The following is a 21,038-nucleotide window of genomic DNA, read 5'->3' as shown; positions in this document are numbered from 1 at the left end:
CTCCTGTGGCGGGCCGGGCGCAGTGCATGCTGACCAGGTCGCCAGGTGTACGGTGTTTCCTCCGACACATTGGTGCGGCTGGCTTCCGGGTTGGATGTGCATTGTGTCAAGAAGCAGTGCGGCTTGGTTGGGTTGTGTTTCGGAGGACGCATGGCTTTCGACCTTCGCCTCTCCCGAGTCCGTACGGGAGTTGCAGCGATGAGACAAGACTGTAACTACCACCTATCTCAGGCCAGCTCACCAACTCTCACCTGACCATTAAAACACTCTCTCTCTCTGTCTTTCTCAGGCCAGCTCACCAACTCTCACCTGACCATTAAAACACTCTCTCTCTCCTTTATTTCCACCCATCCCTCCCTCCCACACTGTCCCTCGTCTATGTTCAGTCCACTCTATCAATCTGCTCTCTTCTCCTCCTCCACCACACCACCACCTCTTTCTCTCTGTCTGTCTCTGTCTCGCTCTCTCTGTCCTCTGCAGCATTCCTCTCTAAGTGGGCAGTCTCCTTTGGCTTTGTTGGAGCCACAGTGGTAACCTTGGAGGCTGTTCAAAAGCCTGGGTTGCTGTGTTAGGCTGCGTTTCCACAGATAGTTTTTCTACTACTAATTGGTCTTTTGATCAATCACATCAGATCTTTTTCAGAGCTAATCGGATTGGTCAAAAGACCAATTAGTGAAAAAAATATCAGAATTGGGCAGCCTTTGTCACACACCCACACGCGCACACACACCATGCCAAACCGATACTCCTCCAAAAATGAGCCAATACATGTATACCCCAGGTGTCTGGAACTAACTGAGACAGTCTATTGCTTCCAAGACTGGCTAATATCTGAGCTGTGTGGCCCTCGACTTACCCTTGTTGTCTGGAACAGCTTCTCTCCCCAGCTCTACAGTTCCGCTGAGTCTCATTGCTCTGAAGTGCGTGAATCAATTTCAGTAATGGAGGAACGGCCTTAATTCAATTCCCGGCACGGTCTCTAAAGCTCTTCCCTGGTCATGTCAGTGTTCTGGAATGGACATGAGGTCGGTTAGCGTGACTCTTCAGAACCGTTGAACCCAAATTAGTCAGCGCTACGGATGTATTTAAGGGAATTGTGGTTGTTGTGACTTTTTTTGTCGTGGGTGTTTGTTGGCGTCGAGGGCATTAAGGTTGAGTTCAGGACAGAAAGGATCTCTTCTTTGCTTGCTTTCGCCTCAGGTGAAAGACGGTTACAGAATACATCCTTTTCAATGTAACGTCCCAGGTCCCATAACATTTTACACAGCTTTTATTAACAGTCAAATAAATAAACCTTCTTTCAGTAGAAGCATAGGGTGTGCCAGTGTCCTAAAGTGTACCCTATTCCCTATAGTGCACTACTTTTGACTAGAGTCCTATGGGACCTGGTCAAAAGTAGTGCACTACATAGGGAATAGGGTGCCATTTGGGACCATATCTCCCTGTCCTTGATTTAACTGTGGCTGTGGAATGGAAGCCTGTTCATCCTTTCCCTGTAAAGGACTGTGGAGCTGCACGATGGATAAAACTTTTACACTTCCGATTGGAGTGTTTGGGGAGTGTTGAGTCTAATATCCTTTTCATACTGGCTGGGGCCTCGGCATGGCAGGAAGAGGGGAGAGAGAGGAGGAGACCGCAGGGAAAGGCCTTATTGCTTAGCACCGCTATAATGTGGCGCTTTTCACAGCCGGAGCAGATTTAATCTCACCACCCGAGACCAGACTGTCTCTCTCTGTCCTCTTCAGTCTCTCTGTCCTCTTCAGTCTCTCTGTCCTCTTCCGTCTCTCTCTCTCACTCTCTGTCTCTCTGTGTGTTTCTCTCTCTCACACACACACACAGGTGTGGGTAGGTAGTGTGGTAGTGTGTGTATGTGAGGAGCGCTGGAAGCTGGCTCAGCACAGTATTTAAAAGGCATTCTCTCTGTCGTCCCAGGGCCTAAAGGCTGTTGGCTGTCTGCCACCACACTGTAGAGTACCTGAGTGAGCACAACTGAAGAATTATCATTTCTACTTCAACCGCCTCTATCCTCCCATCTAAACACACTTCCACCCGGGACTCTCCAAGTGCTTCCTCTCAAATCATATTTCCACATCAACTATTCATCTAACAGCTCTTAAGTGGCGATTGGCTTCTCCCTTCTATCACTGAATGTGAGGCTGGACCCTGTTTGGGAAACTCTCCTTAAAGCTGAGTACCTACCTGACAGACAGCAGGACAGTATTAGTGAAACTCTCCTTAAAGCTGAGTACCTACCTGACAGAGAGCAGGACAGTATTAGTGAAACTCTCCTTAAAGCTGAGTACCTACCTGACAGACAGCAGGACAGTATTAGTGAAACTCTCCTTAAAGCTGAGTACCTACCTGACAGAGAGCAGGACAGTATTAGTGAAACTCTCCTTAAAGCTGAGTACCTACCTGACAGACAGCAGGACAGTATTAGTGAAACTCTCCTTAAAGCTGAGTACCTACCTGACAGACAGCAGGACAGTATTAGTGAAACTCTCCTTAAAGCTGAGTACCTACCTGACAGACAGCAGGACAGTATTAGTGAAACTCTCCTTAAAGCTGAGTACCTACCTGACAGAGAGCAGGACAGTATTAGTGAAACTCTCCTTAAAGCTGAGTACCTACCTGACAGACAGCAGGACAGTATTAGTGAAACTCTCCTTAAAGCTGAGTACCTACCTGACAGACAGCAGGACAGTATTAGTGAAACTCTCCTTAAAGCTGAGTACCTACCTGACAGACACCAAATACTTATATGTCTACATACAAGTCAGCACAAGCAATATGGATACACATACCATTATGTTGTATGCATGTTAAAAACGACATGTTATGTGTACCAAAAATGCATCTAAAAGCCTTTAAACTTTATTTTCTTAGTCAGTTAGCTGAGAAATGAATGATGAATGGGAGTGAATTGGAGATGAGCGTCAGATGGCTGTGTTGTATCTCCAACAGCTGAGGAAACAGAAACAAAACAACAGCCCATAAAATAAGACAATTTGAGCAGCATTCTGTCTGGAGGCTAGATATCTTCCTCCCTTCCATTCCTTCTCACTCTCTCTCTACTCCTTACTCCCTTCCTCGCATCCCCCACCTTCCTTCTCCATCCCTCACTCCCTCACTCTCCTTCTCCCTCTCCACCTCCCTCCCTCTCTCCCTACCCCTCCACCTCTCTCCCTCTCCTCTCCTTCTCCACTCCCTCTCCATCCCCCTCTCTCCCTCTCCACCCTCCCTCCCTCCCTCCCTCTCTCTCTCCCTCCCTCCCTGTCCCTCAGTTCCCTAAGCAGTCAGTCTCACTCCTCACAGCTCCACTACACTAGACACGACACAGCCACTCCATACAGACCAGCACCAGCCAGCCTCCCTGTCGCCTGTCACCTGCTGCCAAATGTCTATTCTCAGCTATTAGGATTTTGACTGTGCCGCCCATGCGTGGGCCAGCCAACCCTCCCCAGCCTAGCTCTGCTCTGCCAGGGACGTGCCAAGGCGGGGCAAGAGCTGGCACGGTGGGTAGAGAATAAAGTGAAAGGTCTTGCTCTATGGGAGGCCTGCCCACAGTGCTCAGGCGTGCCAGCCGGCCCCAGCTGCCCAGCAGGCGATAGCACCCCAGTGCCAGGGCTTCAGTAACGCTAGCCACCTCAGGCACATGATAGCATCACTCACCTGACCGGCTTCAGGTGCCACTTTCACTGTCTGTGTCTAACTGTCCATATGGGATAGTGTTAGGGTTTTGGTGTTAGGTGTTGCAGCCTTTAGAAAACAGCATCAATATGATTTGGGTGGTTTTGGTCTATACAGTACATACAGAATCTAGATGTATTAGTGTTTGTTTCACAGGTTTGTAGGTTTTCTATGCTGGTCCTTTCCTCCCTCATCATACACTGATTTGCTTTTGATTTTATCCATTGATCTAGGCATTAAACCCTGATTTTCTCTCTCTCTCTCCATAGATAAGTTCTGGTACTGTCGACTGTCTCCGAACCATAAAGTCCTGCACTACGGAGATCTGGAGGAGAGCACTCGGGGAGAGGTGTCCCATGACTCTCTACAGGAGAAATGTGAGTAGTAGCAACACCAGTACTGCTCTGGGTCAAACAAACGTTTTTCTTTAAAAAGAGACAACTGACACTTGCTAAATGATCGTTTACTGGCAGGGTGCCTAAAGATGGTTCTTGTTGACATTGTTAGTAGTTGATGCAGCATGTCAACAGAACTGTGATATGTGGTTTTCTAACCTAGCTATCTTAAGATGAATTCACTAACTGTAAGTCACTCTGGATAAGAGCATCTGCTTAATGACTAAAATGTACTGTAAACTAACTGATGATGAGGATGATAAAATGATGTTTTCCTTGATGTTGACGTTCCTCTCCTCCTCTTCCTCCTCCTCCCATAGTACCCGTGGCCGATATCAAAGCGGTGGTCACTGGTAAGGACTGTCCTCACATGAAGGAGAAGGGAGCTCTGAAGCAGAACAAGGTGAGTGTATCTACAGTATGTCAGTGTATCTGTGTCTTAAATAACAGTATATTATCTGTCAGTGTATCTGTGTCTTATATAACAGTATATTATCTGTCAGTGTATCTGTGTCTTATATAACAGTATCTGTCAGTGTATCTGTGTCTTATATAACAGTATCTGTCAGTGTATCTGTGTCTTATATAACAGTATATTATCTGTCAGCGTATCTGTGTCTTATATAACAGTATCTGTCAGTGTATCTGTGTCTTATATAACAGTATCTGTCAGCGTATCTGTGTCTTATATAACAGTATCTGTCAGTGTATCTGTGTCTTATATAACAGTATCTGTCAGTGTATCTGTGTCTTATATAACAGTATCTGTCAGTGTATCTGTGTCTTATATAACAGTATATTATCTGTCAGTGTATCTGTGTCTTATATAACAGTATCTGTCAGTGTATCTGTGTCTTATATAACAGTATCTGTCAGTGTATCTGTGTCTTATATAACAGTATATGTCAGTGTGCCTGTGTCTTATAAACTCAGCAAAAAAAGAAATGTCCTCTCACTGTCAACTGCGTTTATTTTCAGCAAACTTAACATGTGTAAATATTTGTATGAACATAACAAGATTCAACAACTGAGACATAAACTGAACAAGTTCCACAGACATCTGACTAACAGAAATGGAATCATGTGTCCTTGAACAAAGGGGTGGTCAAAAAAAAAGTTACAGTCAGTATCTGGTGTGGCCACCAGCTGCATTAAGTACTGCAGTGCATCATCTCCTCATGGACTGCACCAGATTTGCCATCTCACTTAGGTAACATCTCACTTAGGACACTAAAGAGGCCTTTCTACTGACTCTGAAAAACACCAAAATAATCTCCTCATGGACTGCACCAGATTTGCCAAATTTGCCAGATGTTACCTAAGTGAGATGTTACCCCACTCTTTCACCAAGGCACCTGCAAGTTCCCGGACATTTATGGGGGGAATGGCCCTAGCTCTCACCCTCCGATCCAACAGGTCCCAGACGTGCTCAATGGGATTGAGATCCAGGCTCTTCGCTGGACATGGAAAAACACTGACATTCCTGTCTTGCAGGAAATCATGCACAGAACGAGCAGTATGGCTGGTGGCATTGTCCTGCTGGAGGGTCATGTCAGGATGAGCCTGCAGGAAGGGTACCACCTGAGGGAGGAGGATGTCTTCCCTGTAACGCACAGCGTTGAGATTGCCTGCAATGACAACAAGCTCAGTCCAATGATGCTGTGACATACCGCCCCAGACCATGACGGACCCTCCACCTCCAAATCGATCCCGCTCCAGAGTACAGGCCTTGGTGTAACGCTCATTCCTTCGACGATAAACGTGAATCCGACCATCACTCCTGGTGAGACAAAACCTTGACTCGTCAGTGAAGACCACTTTTTGCCAGTCCTGTCTGGTTCAGCGACGGTGGGTTTGTGCCCATAGGCGACTTGTTGCCTGGTGAGGACCTGCCTTACAACAGGCCTACAAGCCCTCAGTTCAGCCTCTCTCAGCCTATTGCGGACAGTCTGAGCACTGATGGAGGGATTGTGTGTTCCTGGTGTAACTCGGGCAGTTGTTGTTGCCACCCTGTACCTGTCCTGCAGGTGTGATGTTCGGATGTACCGATCCAGTACAGGTGTTGTTACACGTGGTCTGCCACTGCGAGGACGATCAGCTGTCCGTCCTGTCGCCCTGGCCACATCGGTAGTCCTCATTTATTTTTTATTTATATTTAACCTTTATTTAACTTGCCAAGTCAGTTAAGAACAAATTCTTATTTACAATGATTTTTACCTTGTCAGCTCGGGGATTCAATCTAGCAACCTTTCAGTTACCGGCCCAACGCTTTAACCACTAGGTTACCTGCCGCCTCATGCCTCCTTGCAGCATGCCTAGGTTCACGCAGATGATCAGGGACCCTGGGAATCTTTCTTTTGGTGTTTTTCAGAGTCAGTAGAAAGGCCTCTTTAGTGTCCTAAGTTTTCAGAACTGTGACCTTAATTGCCTACCGTCTGTAAGCTGTTAGTGTCTTAACGACCGTTCCACAGGTGCATGTTCATTAATTGTTTATGGTTCATTGAACAAGCATGGGAAACAGTGTTTAAACCCTTTACAATGAAGATCTGTGAAGTTATTTGGATTTTTACAAATTATCTTTGAAAGACAGGGTCCTGAAAAAGGGACATTTATTTTTTAGCTGAGTATATAATAGTATCTGTCAGTGTGTCTATGTTAGTTTGGCTGTGTCTTATGACATTATAAACTGGGTGGCTCAAGCCCTGAACGCTGATTGGCTAACAGCCGTGGCATATCAGACCTTATACCACGGGTATGACAAAACATGTATTCGTTTATAATAGCAATAAGGCACCTCCAGGGTCTGCGTTGCGTCGTGCCTAAGAACAGCCCTTAGCCGTGGTATATTGGCCATATGCCACACCCCCTCGGGCCTTATTGCTTAAATATAGTGTCTGTCAGTGTATCTGTGTCTTATATGATCAAATAATAGCCAGCACAATATCAAGTTATATTAACCCACAGTTAAGGTGGCTGTTGACATGTCAGCCTAGTTAAACCCAAATCCCTCTATATATTCTATGTATAGACATCTTAACAAAGATTAAATGATTGTTAGCCCTTCCTTTGAGCAGGTACGTAGGCCCAGGCCCGGCCTCTGTAGGTTCTCAGTAGTGATTAGAAACCCATACATTCTGCTAACACTGAATGATTAGGTAGGTCCTGTAAATATATTCTGCTAACACTGAATGATTAGGTAGGTCCTGTAAATATATTCTGCTAACGCTGAATGATTAGGTAGGTCCTGTAAATATATTCTGCTAACACTGAATGATTAGGTAGGTCCTGTAAATATATTCTGCTAACACTGAATGATTAGGTAGGTCCTGTAAATATATTCTGCTAACGCTGAATGATTAGGTAGGTCCTGTAAATATATTATGCTAACACTGAATGATTAGGTAGGTCCTGTAAATATATTATGCTAACACTGAATGATTAGGTAGGTCCTGTAAATATATTCTGCTAACGCTGAATGATTAGGTAGGTCCTGTAAATATATTCTGCTAACGCTGAATGATTAGGTAGGTCCTGTAAATATATTCTGCTAACGCTGAATGATTAGGTAGGTCCTGTAAATATATTCTGCTAACGCTGAATGATTAGGTAGGTCCTGTAAATATATTATGCTAACACTGAATGATTAGGTAGGTCCTGTAAATATATTCTGCTAACGCTGAATGATTAGGTAGGTCCTGTCAATATATTCTGCTAACGCTGAATGATTAGGTAGGTCCTGTAAATATATTCTGCTAACGCTGAATGATTAGGTAGGTCCTGTAAATATATTCTGCTAACGCTGAATGATTAGGTAGGTCCTGTCAATATATTCTGCTAACGCTGAATGATTAGGTAGGTCCTGTCAATATATTCTGCTAACGCTGAATGATTAGGTAGGTCCTGTAAATATATTCTGCTAACGCTGAATGATTAGGTAGGTCCTGTCAATATATTCTGCTAACGCTGAATGATTAGGTAGGTCCTGTAAATATATTCTGCTAACGCTGAATGATTAGGTAGGTCCTGTAAATATATTATGCTAACACTGAATGATTAGGTAGGTCCTGTAAATATATTCTGCTAACGCTGAATGATTAGGTAGGTCCTGTCAATATATTCTGCTAACGCTGAATGATTAGGTAGGTCCTGTAAATATATTCTGCTAACGCTGAATGATTAGGTAGGTCCTGTCAATATATTCTGCTAACGCTGAATGATTAGGTAGGTCCTGTCAATATATTCTGCTAACGCTGAATGATTAGGTAGGTCCTGTAAATATATTCTGCTAACGCTGAATGATTAGGTAGGTCCTGTAAATATATTCTGCTAACGCTGAATGATTAGGTAGGTCCTGTCAATATATTCTGCTAACGCTGAATGATTAGGTAGGTCCTGTAAATATATTCTGCTAACGCTGAATGATTAGGTTGGTCCTGTCAATATATTCTGCTAACGCTGAATGATTAGGTAGGTCCTGTAAATATATTCTGCTAACGCTGAATGATTAGGTAGGTCCTGTCAATATATTCTGCTAACGCTGAATGATTAGGTAGGTCCTGTCAATATATTCTGCTAACGCTGAATGATTAGGTAGGTCCTGTCAATATATTCTGCTAACGCTGAATGATTAGGTAGGTCCTGTCAATATATTCTGCTAACGCTGAATGATTAGGTAGGTCCTGTAAATATATTCTGCTAACGCTGAATGATTAGGTAGGTCCTGTAAATATATTCTGCTAACGCTGAATGATTAGGTAGGTCCTGTCAATATATTCTGCTAACGCTGAATGATTAGGTAGGTCCTGTAAATATATTCTGCTAACGCTGAATGATTAGGTTGGTCCTGTCAATATATTCTGCTAACGCTGAATGATTAGGTAGGTCCTGTAAATATATTCTGCTAACGCTGAATGATTAGGTAGGTCCTGTCAATATATTCTGCTAACGCTGAATGATTAGGTAGGTCCTGTCAATATATTCTGCTAACGCTGAATGATTAGGTAGGTCCTGTCAATATATTCTGCTAACGCTGAATGATTAGGTAGGTCCTGTCAATATATTCTGCTAACGCTGAATGATTAGGTAGGTCCTGTCAATATATTCTGATAACGCTGAATGATTAGGTTGGTCCTGCAAATATATTCTTGAAGACAAAGGAGCACCGATCCTCTCTCACCTGGACCTTTATTACTTTGTTGGCGAATATGGTGTCTGGAAGAATGGGCCTACAGGTCTGTGGGCTGGCTGACTGACTGGCTGGCTGTCTGACTGGCAGGCTGTGTCCTAGGCCAAGTTTAGGCTGTGTGAATGGGAACACGAGCGGAGCCCCTCTCTGGGCCCGGGCAGGGCAGTCACAGACCTAGGCTGCATTTCAATATCTAGTGTTGGACAACCGTATGTCTCAAAGTGCCTTTCTGTCCCCTAACCGTCCCCCTGCTCGATATGCTCCGTCCCCTGGCACCCAGCAGGTGGCGCCGGCACACACGATAGCCAAGCCATCTGGTGTTGGAGTGGCTGGGGAGGGAACGTGTTAGAGAGTCAAAGTGGGAGGGACACACACACTGGAGGAGAGGAGAGGAGGGGCTCATTAGCATGTTAGTGACAGTGCTACGTTTGAAGTCCCTCCTTTTCTCTCTCTCTCCCCCTCCTTCTCTTCCTCTCCCTCTCCCCTTCCTATTGCTCCCCCTCTCTCTACCTCTCTCTCGCTACAGGAGGTTCTGGAGCTGGCCTTCTCCGTCCTCTATGAGTCAGACGAGTATTTAAACTTCATCGCTCCGGACAAGCATGAGGTAAGCACTAGACAGCTGGCACGGTCACCCAGCCAATGACAGCTTTCACAGATGGACTGAGAGGAAGTCAGTGGAGGTCGTCCATTCTCTAGCATGACATGGGACACTTTATGTTAATACACTGCTATGAGTGTGTGGGGGGGTGTGTGCAGGGGCGGGCGCGTCATCTGTCTGTCTGTATGTATTTATCCTCTCCTGTCTCTTCCTAGTACTGTGTGTGGACGGACGGTCTGAACGCCCTCCTGGGGAAGGAGATGACCAGTGACTTCACGAAGTCAGACATGGACACCCTACTCTCCATGGAGATGAAGCTCCGCCTCCTCGACCTGGAGAACATCCAGATCCCAGAGGCCCCTCCCCCCATTCCCAAAGAACCTAGCAACTATGACTTTGTTTATGACTGCAACTAACTAACCAACCATTCAAAATAACTTAGTAACTGGACTGGACCAACCAACTCTCTTTTTTCTAAAACGGCAACTGGAAAAAATGAAAAATAAAAAAATTACGATGAAATGATGAGCGACAGAAAAAGGATTCTATTGAACAATTTTCCTTCCTTCTTGCTAAACTTCCTTTTTTAATTAAAGGGTGCGTTTTAATAGGTTTGCAGCACTTAATGACTTTTTGCGGCCCACTGACTGAACCATCCCATCACCATGGAGATCAAACCAGGAAGCATCCATATGGGTCCTTTGGGTCCTCAACCAGACATGCTCTTCTAACGGGCTCAATGGTCTCTAAACGTTGTTGTTTGGTCGTCACTCTCCAAGATGTCGTCACAGTGTTCTTCTCACCGTAAAACCTGCTCACTCTTCACTCCTTCACTGAAGCATATGTCATTTGCTTGGGGTTTGTTGTAGAAAAGCTCTTTGATAAACGCTTGGTTGTTTTGTTTTGTTGACTTTCGTCAGGCCATTGGATGTGAGGAGATGAGCTCATTTCATAAAGAGACTGTAAAGAGGTGTTGAGGGATGTTAAGTTTTTATCTCTCCAACAATCTGAGTGTGTCCAAAATGGCACCCTATTCTCTATATAGTGCATTCCTTTTGACCAGGATTAAAAGTACTGCACTATATAGGGAATAAAGTAGTGTACTATGTAGGGAATAGGGTGCTATTTCAGACACAGAATCTGTTTTACATTTATGTGGCAGGTAATGTTTCTGAGAGGAAGAAAGGATCAAGTGTATTTAAGATGATGAAGTGTATATTTAGAGTTTTTCTCCCAGGTATCTTACTCCATACTTCACATACTGTCTCTAGACTGTTACAATAAGTGTGTTGTTCTAAAACCTGGCACTGTAATACAGGAAACTGCCTCTGAAGTTCCTGAAGCCTTCTATCCCCATATCACGGCTGCTTTGAGCATACTGTGTACTCACACACTTGCTTAGCCCAAACAAACACACAACTTTAATAGCTACATGCTTGCTGAGACGTACACTTGTCTCTTTCCTCCATCTTGATACCGTTCGATCAGGCTCGATTGCGACTGCTGTAACATTCCGAAGCAATATTGAGCAAAAAAAATTACATAAATAAAGATCTTCGTTATGCTGATGGTGTAATGTAGTGATATTTGTGCTGCTGCCAAGTAGACAGTATTGGGGATGTTTGTGTTTTTAATAAAGGGAACTTGTTTTGTTTTCAAGATCTATGTGGCCGTCAAAATTTGGAGGTTCATGTACATTTTATTTAAAGCGAATCATGAGTGGATATTTCTAATATGATTTATTATTTAATACCTTCAGAAGTTCGTATCTAGGTCTGAAAGCCCCTCAACCTGCTGTTTACATTAAAGATTTAAGTAAACTGACATCTCTTGTTGCATATTCTATTATTACTGTAAATATCTTATTATTAGTTATGTCTTTCTACCTGGTAGGAGCTTTTGTTATTGTGTATGTGTCCATGCCACCAAATCTTCTATCACTAAAAATACCGATACTGCATCACTTATTGTTGATGTGGCTTTCTATACAGTCGATTTAAAAAACATACAATGACATGCAAGCAGTTCTATGTGTACTGCACGTGGTAGTCTCTTGGATCAGAGTTCTTCCACAGGAGAGAGAGAGAGCGAGTGATACAGAGAGCGAGAGATAGGGATGGAGAGGAAAATAGAGAGGGAGAGTAATAGCGGGAGAGTGAGACAGAGGGAGAGTGAGACAGAGGAAGAGTGAGACAGAGGGAGTGTTTCTTGTCATTCCTGCTCTCTTTCCCCTCTCTCTCTCTGCTCTCTCTCTCTCTCCCCTCGCTCTCCTCGCTCTCTCCGCTCTGTACGCTCTCTCTCCCCTCTCCTCGCTCTCTCCGCTCTGTACGCTCTCTCTCTCTCCCCTCTCCTCGCTCTCTCCGCTCTGTACGCTCTCTCTCTCTCCCCTCTCCTCGCTCTCCGCTCTGTACGCTCTCTCTCTCTCCCCTCTCCTCGCTCTCTCCGCTCTGTACGCTCTCTCTCTCTCCCCTCTCCTCGCTCTCTCCGCTCTGTACTCTCTCTCTCTCTCCCCTCTCCTCTCTCTCCGCTCTGTACGCTCTCTCTCTCCCCTCTCCTCTCTCTCCGCTCTGTACGCTCTCTCTCTCTCCGCTCTGTACGCTCTCTCTTTCTCCCCTCTCGCTCTCTCCGCTCTGTTCGCTCTCTCTCTCCCCTCTCGCTCTCTCCGCTCTGTTCGCTCTCTCTCTCTCCCCTCTCGCTCTCTCCCCTCTGTTCTCTCTCTCTCTCTCCCCTTTCTCTCCGCTCTCCTCTCTCGCTCTCTCCGCTCTCTCTCTCTCTCCGCTTTCTCTCTCCGCTTTCTTTTTCTTTCTCTCCTTTCTTTTTCTTTCTCTCCGCTCTCTCTCTCTCTCTCCGCTTTCTCTCTCTCTCTCCGCTTTCTCTCTCTCTCTCCGCTTTCTCTCTCTCTCTCCGCTTTCTCTCTCTCTCTCCGCTTTCTCTCTCTCTCTCTCTCTCTCTCTCTCTCTCTCTCTCTCCGCTCTCTCGCTCTCTCGCTCTCTCTCTCCGCTCTCTCCTTTTCTCTCTCTGCGTTGCCTCAAGAGCTCAGACATACATTTCACCCGCTCCTTAGAATCTGTAGACTTGTCAGAAGAAGGCCACAATCTGCGCAGGTTCACAGTCTGAAGTGAAGTAATAATGTTAGTTCAAAACCATGAAGTTGAGCAATTCAATTAGAAATCAATGACATGCCAAATTAGTGCCTTCAGAAAGTATTCACACCCCTGAACTTTTTCCACATTTTGTTGTGTTACAGCCTGAATTTAAAATGTAATAAATGTATATTTTGTGTCACTGATCTACTCACAATACCCCATGATGTCAAAGCTGACATTTCTTGAGTCAATAAGTATTCAACCCATTGTTATGGAAAGCCTAAATAAGTTCAGGAGTAGAAATGTGCTTAACAAATCGTATAATAAGTTGCATGGACTCATTCTCTGCACTGCATCGCAGTGCTAGCTGTGCCACTAGAGACTCTGGGTTCGAATCCAGGCTTGCAGCCGGCCGCGACCCAGAGACCCATGGGGCGGCGCACAATTGTCCAAGCGTCGTCCGGGTTAGGGGAGGGTTTGGCGCACACTAGCGACTCCTGTGGCGGGCCGGGCGCAGTGCATGCTGACACGGTCGCCAGGTGGACAATGTTTCCTGGTTAAGTGGGCATTGTGTCAAGAAGCATTGCGGCTTGGTTGGATTGTCTTTCGGAGGACACACGGCTCTCATCTTTCTTCTCTCCAGAGTCCGTACGGGAGTTGCAGCGATGAGACAAGACTGTAACTACCAATTGGATACCACGAAAACGGGGTTAATTTTAAAAAAGGAATAGAAGTGGTCCACATGATTTTTGAATAACTACACCATCTCATACTGTCACGCCCTGACCGTAGAGATATTTTTATTCTCTATGTTTGGTTGGTCAGGGTGTGACTCGGGTGGGAAACTCTATGTTCTTTGTTTCTATGTTTTGGCCGGGTATGGTTCTCAATCAGGGACAGCTGTCTATCGTTGTCTCTGATTGGGAATCATACTTAGGCAGCCTTTTTTCCTTTTGGTATTTGTGGGTAGTTGTCTTTGTTAGTGGCATGATAGCCGAAGTAAGCTTCACGGTTGTTTCCTTGTTCTTTGTTTTGTTGGCGACATTTATCAATAAAATAAATGTACGCTCACCATGCTGCACCTTGGTCAGGTCATTTCCCTGACGACGATCGTGACAGAACTACCCACCACAAGCAGTGTGGCCAGGAGGGGCAGACAGAGTGGAGGACATCATGGACCTGGGAGGAGGTGATGTCAGGACACGAGAGCCTGCCGTGGAAGCAGGCAGAGGCAGCGAGGAAGGCGGAAGTAGAGAGAAAAGGGGACCAGCGTTACACAGGGTCATGGCTGGCAAGGAAGACCGGGAGGCCACTCCCCCCCAAAAAACTGGTCAGGCACCGTGTTATGCGGTGAAGCACACGGTGTCTCCAGTACGCGTTCACAGCCTGGTGCGCTCTGAGCCAGCTCTCCGCATGCGTCATGATAGAGGGGGCATCCAGCCAGGACGGATTGTACCAGCACAGCGCCCCTGTTCTCCGGTGCGCCTCTTCGGTCCAGGGTATCCTGCGCCGGCTCTGCGCACTGTGTCTCCGGTGCACTATCACAGCCCAGTGCGTCCTGTGCCTGCGCTCCGCACGTGCCGGACCAAAGTGGGCATTCAGCCAGGACGAGTGGTGCCAGCTTTAAGCACCAGATCTCCAGTGCTCCCCCACAGCCCGGTTCGACCTGTGCCTGCTCCATGGACCAGGCCTCCAGTGTGTCTCCCCAGCCTGGTGAGTCCTGTGCCTGCTTCCAGAACCAGGCCTCCAGTAAGTCTCCCCAGCCTGGTGAGTCCGGAGCCTGCAGCAACGGTCTCCGGTCCGGAGCCTCCAGCGACGGTCCCCGGTCCGGAGCCCGCACCTTTGGGGGGGGGGGGGGGCACTGTCACGCCCTGACCGTAGATATCTTTTTATTCTCTATGTTTGGTTGGTCAGGGTGTGACTTGGGTGGGAAACTCTATGTTCTTTGTTTCTATGTTTTGGCCGGGTATGGTTCTCAATCAGGGACAGCTGTCTATCGTTGTCTCTGATTGGGAATCATACTTAGGCAGCCTTTTTTCCTTTTGGTATTTGTGGGTAGTTGTCTTTGTTAGTGGCATGATAGCTGAAGTAAGCTTCACGGTCGTTTCCCTGTTCTTTGTTTTGTTGGCGACATTTATCAATAAAATAAATGTACACAGCATGCTGCAACTTGGTCCGGTCATTTCCCTGACGACGATCGTGACACATACACGCAATTATATACAGTACCAGTCAAAAGTTTGGACACTCCTAAGGGTTTTTCTTTATTTTTACTATTTTCTACTTTGTGGAATAATAGTGAAGACATCAAAATGATTAAATAACACAAAAAAGTGATTTCAAAAAGTGTATAAAAAAATATTTAAGTTTTAAGATTCTTCAAAGTAGCCACCCTTTGCCTTGATGACAGCTTTGCACACTCTTGACATTCTCTCAACCAACTTCATGAGGTAGTCACCTGAAGAAGAAAAAATCAAGAAAAAATAAACATGCTGAATATTCCTTTGAGCATGGTGAAGTTATTAATTAGGCTTTGGATGGTGTATCAATACACCCAGTCACTACAAAGATACAGGCGTCCTTCCTAAATTAGTTGCTGGAGAGGAATTAAACTGCTCAGGGATTTTAATGGTTGTGATTGGAGAAAACTGAGGATGGGTCAACAACATTGTAGTTACTCCACAATATTGACCTAAATGACAGAGTGAAAAGAAGGAAGCCTGTACAGAACACATATTCCAAAACATGCAACCTGTTGGCAACAAGGCACTTAAGTAATACTGCAAAATATTTGGCTAAGATATGTACTTTTTGTCCTGACTACAAAGTGTTATATTTGAGGCAAATCCAACACAACACATCACTGAGTACCACTCTTCATATTTTCACGCATGGTGGTGGCTGCATCATGTTATGGGTATGCTTATCCTCGGCAAGGACTGGGGGGTTTCTCTGGATAAAAATAAACTGAATACAGCTACAATATAAGCACAGGCATAGTCCTAGAGGAAAACCTTGTTCAGTTTGCTTTCCAACAGAAATTGGGAGATGAATTCACCTTTCAGCAGGTCAATAACCTAAAACACAAGGCCAAATCTAACTTGTAAGTTGCTTACCAAGACAACAACATTGTTCCTGAGTAGCCTAGTTACAGTTGTGACTTAAATCAGCTTGGAAATCTATGGCAAGACTTGAAAATGGCTGTCTAGCAATGATCAACAGTCAAATTGACAGAGCTTGAAGATGGATGAGAATTAAAAAATATATTTAATCCACTTTGAATTCAGGCTGTAACACTGTGAAATAAGTAAAGTGGTATGAATACTCTCTGTAGTGTTTCAACACATCACCTTCACTTATCCAGACACCCAAAGGAGAAACGGTGAGTGCACCCTGGCCTCGCCTGTGAGTGAAGACTTAGCTCATCTCATCTGAAGTTGAGAGAGGTTGTGCTGTGTGTGTGAAAGCCGCTAAAGGTTTCGGCATAGCGGGGTGCAGCTACTCTCCCCTTAAAGCAGGCCACACTAATCAAATCTGATGGGAACGGGAAACACTTTTCTTCATGTCACGCTCACAAACCTCTCTCTCTCTCTACACCAACTGTAGGGTATGTCCCAATTATCTCTTTCCTACTGAAATGTACACTCGCTCATTACTTCCCACAACTTTTTAATTGGTGTTGGCATGGGATGGGGGGGTTCCATTTGCCAGTAATTTCCTTTCAAAGTGAACAAGTGCACACTTCAGGAGGAAGTAGAGATAATTGGGAGGTAGCCCTGAGTTGGCCAACCAAGACCAAACCCTGGAAACCAATTTTTTACTGTCTATTATTTAACGGTAATTTCTGTTTAATATTATTCCGCAGGGGCGCAACTTTGGTTTTAGAAGTGGGGGAGACATTCATTTTTTTCTTATTTTAAACACTCCAAAGCCTACCCGACCGCTCGGAGGCGTCCGCATGGTCCTAAATCACAGTGGGGGGGGGGGGAACTGCAATTTCAGAATGTGGGGGGGACATGTCCCCAGTGAAAGTTGCTATTCCACGATTCCCTGGGCTGTATTGACTATCTGGCATCATACTTGAGTCATTTTACAAACCTGGAAACATTGAAGTAGAATGCCTTTGTTTCACAAGTTCCACAATATTTTTCTTCATCCATCGCCATTGTTTCTTATTGAGTGTATGTGCTTATTGAGTGTATGTGCTTATTGAGTGTATGTGCTTATTGAGTGTATGTGCTTATTGAGTGTATGTGCTTATTGAGTGTGTGTGCTTATTGAGTGTGTGTGCTTATTGAGTGTGTGTGCTTATTGAGTGTATGTGCTTATTGAGTGTATGTGCTTATTGAGTGTATGTGCGCTTTGAAATTATTTACTTCTTAACACATCTGATCAATGATGTGCTCTCATCAGAGAGACAGGAGCGATTCGTTATTTATGTTGTTGATACCATGGCCAGTTCCATCCTTAGATCTTCCTCACATCACTATTTTGCTTGAGGGCCCCACTCTTGGAGTTAATGTGGAACACATTCTCAGTCTGGTTTGGAACAGAAAATGGGGTGTATTCACTAAGAACCAAATGGAAGTAAACAGGTTGAAACCGGGAGGGACTAATCTGAATTTGTCCAATAACAAATGCTTGTTTTTGTTGCAAAACCTTTTCCTACGGTGTGCGGATGAGTACAGTCCTGTATAGCCCACTTTTTAAACAGTAACTGAACCATCTAGACACTGAAAGCTATACCGTGTTGGACTTTGAAGCTATACAGTTATACATTTTATTATTTAAAAAAAAATCAATGGCTCTACAGTATATATGGACCAATCGCAGATTGCCATTTTAAAACAAAACATTCCAGTCAAGAAAGCTGTTAAAAGATCAAGCTAGTGAGAAAATGATTTTATTCTGAACAGCAGTCAAACACCCCCAGCCAATCCTATAACTTGAGTGCTCACGGCCATAGGGGCAGCAGAATTAACAGGGTGAAATAATTTAATTATCTGAGAGGAAGTTTATCTTGACTGAGCAGGCTGTTATTTTCCAAGAGAATCAAGATAAATGGATATTATTTTTAGCTTAATTTGCTCTGCATTCACATTGTTCTTTATTTCCTAATTATCCACCTCAAATGATGTATCTGGAGGTATACCATACATGCCTGATGGCAGGAAAACAAAAAACATCAACTGTAAAATACACTACATGGCCAAAGGTAGGTGGACACCCCTTCAAATCAGTGGATTCGGACATTCCAGCTACACCCGTTGCTGATAGGTGTATAAAATCGAACAATCTCCATAGACAAACATTGGCAGTAGAATAGCTCGTACTGAAGAGCTCAGTGACTTTCAACAAGTCAGTTAATCAGATTTCTGCCCTGCTAGAGCTGCCCTGGTCAACTGTAAGTGCTGTTATTGTGAAGTGAAAACATCTAGGAGCTCAGTCGCGAAGTGGTAGGCCACACATGCTCACAGAATGGGACCGTCAAGCGCTGAAGTGTGTAGCGCATAAAAATGATTTCCTCGGTTGCAAACACTCACCACCGAGTTCCAAACTGCCCCTGGAAGCAAAACCAGCACAAGAACTGTTCTTCGGGAGCTTCATGAAATGGGTTTCCATGGCTGAGCAGCCACACACAAGCCTAAGATCACCATGCGCAATGCCAAGCGTTGGCATGAGATTCTGGAGCAGTGGAAATGCGTTCTCTGGAGTGATGAATCACGCTTCACCATCTGGCAGTCCAACGGACGAATCTGGGATTGGCGGATGCCAGGAGATCGCTACCTGCCCCAATGCATAGTGCCAACTGTAAAGTTTGGTGGAGGAGAAATAATGGTCTGGTGCTGTTTTTCATGGTCAGTGCTAGGCCCCTTAGTTCCAGTGAAGGGAAATCTTAACGCTACAGCCTACAATTACATTCTGCACAAAGCGAGGCGCATACAGAAATTGTTTGTCATGATCGGTTTATAAGAACCTGACTGGCTTGCACAGAGGCCTGACCTCAACCCCATCAAACACCTTTGGGATGAATTGGAATGCACACTGCGAGACAGGCCTAATCACCCAACATCAGTGCCCGACCTCACTAATGCTCTTGTGGTTGAATGGAAGCAAGTCACCGCAGAAATGTTCCAACATCTAGTGGAGAGCCTTCCCAGAAGAGTGGAGGCTGTAATAGCAGCAAAGGGGGGGAGCAACTCCATATTAATGCCCATGATTTTGGAATGAGATGTTTGACGAGCAGGTATCCACATACTTTTGGCCATGTAGTGTACATTGTACATGATGCCTCTTGTCACAGATGCACTGGCCATGTCTCTTTGTGGCTTAACGTTGCACATAGGCTGGGTGTTAGGGTGCCAAGAAATCTATTGAAGACATTGGTTTAGTTCTTAACTTTGTTAAGTTGGGGAATAGTATTGACAGTGTACTTATGAAGCTCACTCAAACAACCAACTCACGGTATAAAGAAATGTCTCCCCACTCCGATTCTTTGTCATCTCAAGCCATTCTGACCTGATCACACACACACACACTGTGTGTTCTCGTCTTCAAAGTAGCCCACTGTGTGAATCTCGGGCAAAGACGTGAAGCTTCTCTTTATTTATAACCGGTTTGATTGTCTGCCTGGGTGACCGTTTTAACCTGTCACACTGTATAACTTCAGTGTGTCAGGAAATCTGCCTGTCATGAAGGTAACCGCTCTAAAACAGTCCTTTGTCTCAGGCAATGCTCGCTCTTTTTCTCCATCTCTCTCTCTCTGTGCTATTCTGGAATCCTTGCTCTGCTTTCCCCCAGCAGTCATGTCACAGGGGTTTGTTGTTCTGTACGCAGCTTGTTGTAGGCCTATTCCTCAGGAACTCATTCAGTGAGTGTTGCTTATTGATGCTGGGAAATCGAACGGGCACTTGAAAAACAAAGCATGCTTTTGGGATTACTTTGAAGAAGCTTGGCACTGTCGGGGAGGAGGATTCTTCTGACAGCTAACGGACATGGCCCCGGGCGCAGTTTTTTGGATTTTGCAAAATTCACCCATTTTTTAAGCTGTCATTCGCCCTTTTGTGTGTTCTCTTCCATCTGACAGAATAGTGTCCCATGTCGGAGGAATGAAGGCTGGACTGAGATGAATCCTGATGACAAACAGATTGAAGTGAACACCATCTAACACCATAAAGATCCTAAAGATACTGCCGCTGCTGTCAGAGGAGAGAGAGAGAGAGAGGGAGACTGCTAACCCACCACAGAAAGAGAAAGGAGACTGCTAACCCACCACAGAAAGAGAGAGGAGACTGCTAACCCATCACAGAGAGGGAGAAAGAGGAGACTGCTAACCCATCACAGAAAGAGAGAGGAGACTGCTAACCCATCACAGAAAGAGAGAGGAGACTGCTAACCCATCACAGAAAGAGAGAGGAGACTGCTAACCCACCACAGAAAGAGAGAGGAGACTGCTAACCCACCACAGAAAGAGAGAGGAGACTGCTAACCCACCACAGAAAGAGAGAGGGAGACTGCTAACCCATCACAGAAAGGGAGAGGAGACTGCTAACCCACCACAGAGAGGGAGAAAGAGGAGACTGCTAACCCACCACAGAAAGAGAGAGGAGACTGCTAACCCATCACAGGGAGGGAGAGAGAGAGAGGAGACTGCTAACCCATCACAGAGAGAGAGAGAGAGGAGACTGCTAACCCATCACAGAAAGGGAGAGGAGACTGCTAACCCACCACAGAGAGGGAGAAAGAGGAGTCTGCTAACCCATCAGAGAAAGGGAGAGAGAGTAGACTGCTAACCCACCACAGAAAGAGAGAGGAGACTGCTAACCCACCACAGAGAGGGAGAAAGAGGAGTCTGCTAACCCATCACAGAAAGGGAGAGAGAGGAGACTGCTAACCCACCACAGAGAGGGAGAGGAGACTGCTAACTCACCACAGAGAGGGAGAGGAGACTGCTAACCCACCATAGAGAGGGAGAGGAGACTGCTAACCCACCACAGAAAGAGAGAGGAGACTGCTAACCCATCACAGAGAGGGAGAAGGAGGAGTCTGCTAACCCATCACAGAAAGGGAGAGAGAGGAGACTG

The 21,038-nt window shown here is 45.3% G+C and overlaps 1 protein-coding gene across 10 annotated transcripts in view; it reads left to right on the top strand.

Annotated features, from left to right (window-relative positions):
• The window catches only part of LOC139555205 (engulfment and cell motility protein 1-like), a 177,275-nt gene extending 165,583 nt beyond the window's left edge, over positions 1-11,692 (top strand). For all 10 annotated transcript variants that reach the window (XM_071368810.1, XM_071368805.1, XM_071368807.1 and 7 more), the window contains 4 exons: positions 3,960-4,067; positions 4,406-4,488; positions 9,797-9,874; positions 10,084-11,692. In XM_071368810.1, coding sequence (XP_071224911.1) covers positions 3,960-4,067; positions 4,406-4,488; positions 9,797-9,874; positions 10,084-10,284 — 470 coding nt within the window. In that variant the 3' untranslated portion in view covers positions 10,285-11,692. The remainder of the gene's footprint in view (positions 1-3,959; positions 4,068-4,405; positions 4,489-9,796; positions 9,875-10,083) is intronic.
• The last annotated feature ends 9,346 nt before the right edge of the window (positions 11,693-21,038 follow it).

This window comes from Salvelinus alpinus, chromosome 26 (assembly GCF_045679555.1).
Source record: "Salvelinus alpinus chromosome 26, SLU_Salpinus.1, whole genome shotgun sequence".
NCBI classification, from domain to species: domain Eukaryota; kingdom Metazoa; phylum Chordata; class Actinopteri; order Salmoniformes; family Salmonidae; genus Salvelinus; species Salvelinus alpinus.
This window is presented reverse-complemented; position numbering and strand designations above follow the sequence as displayed.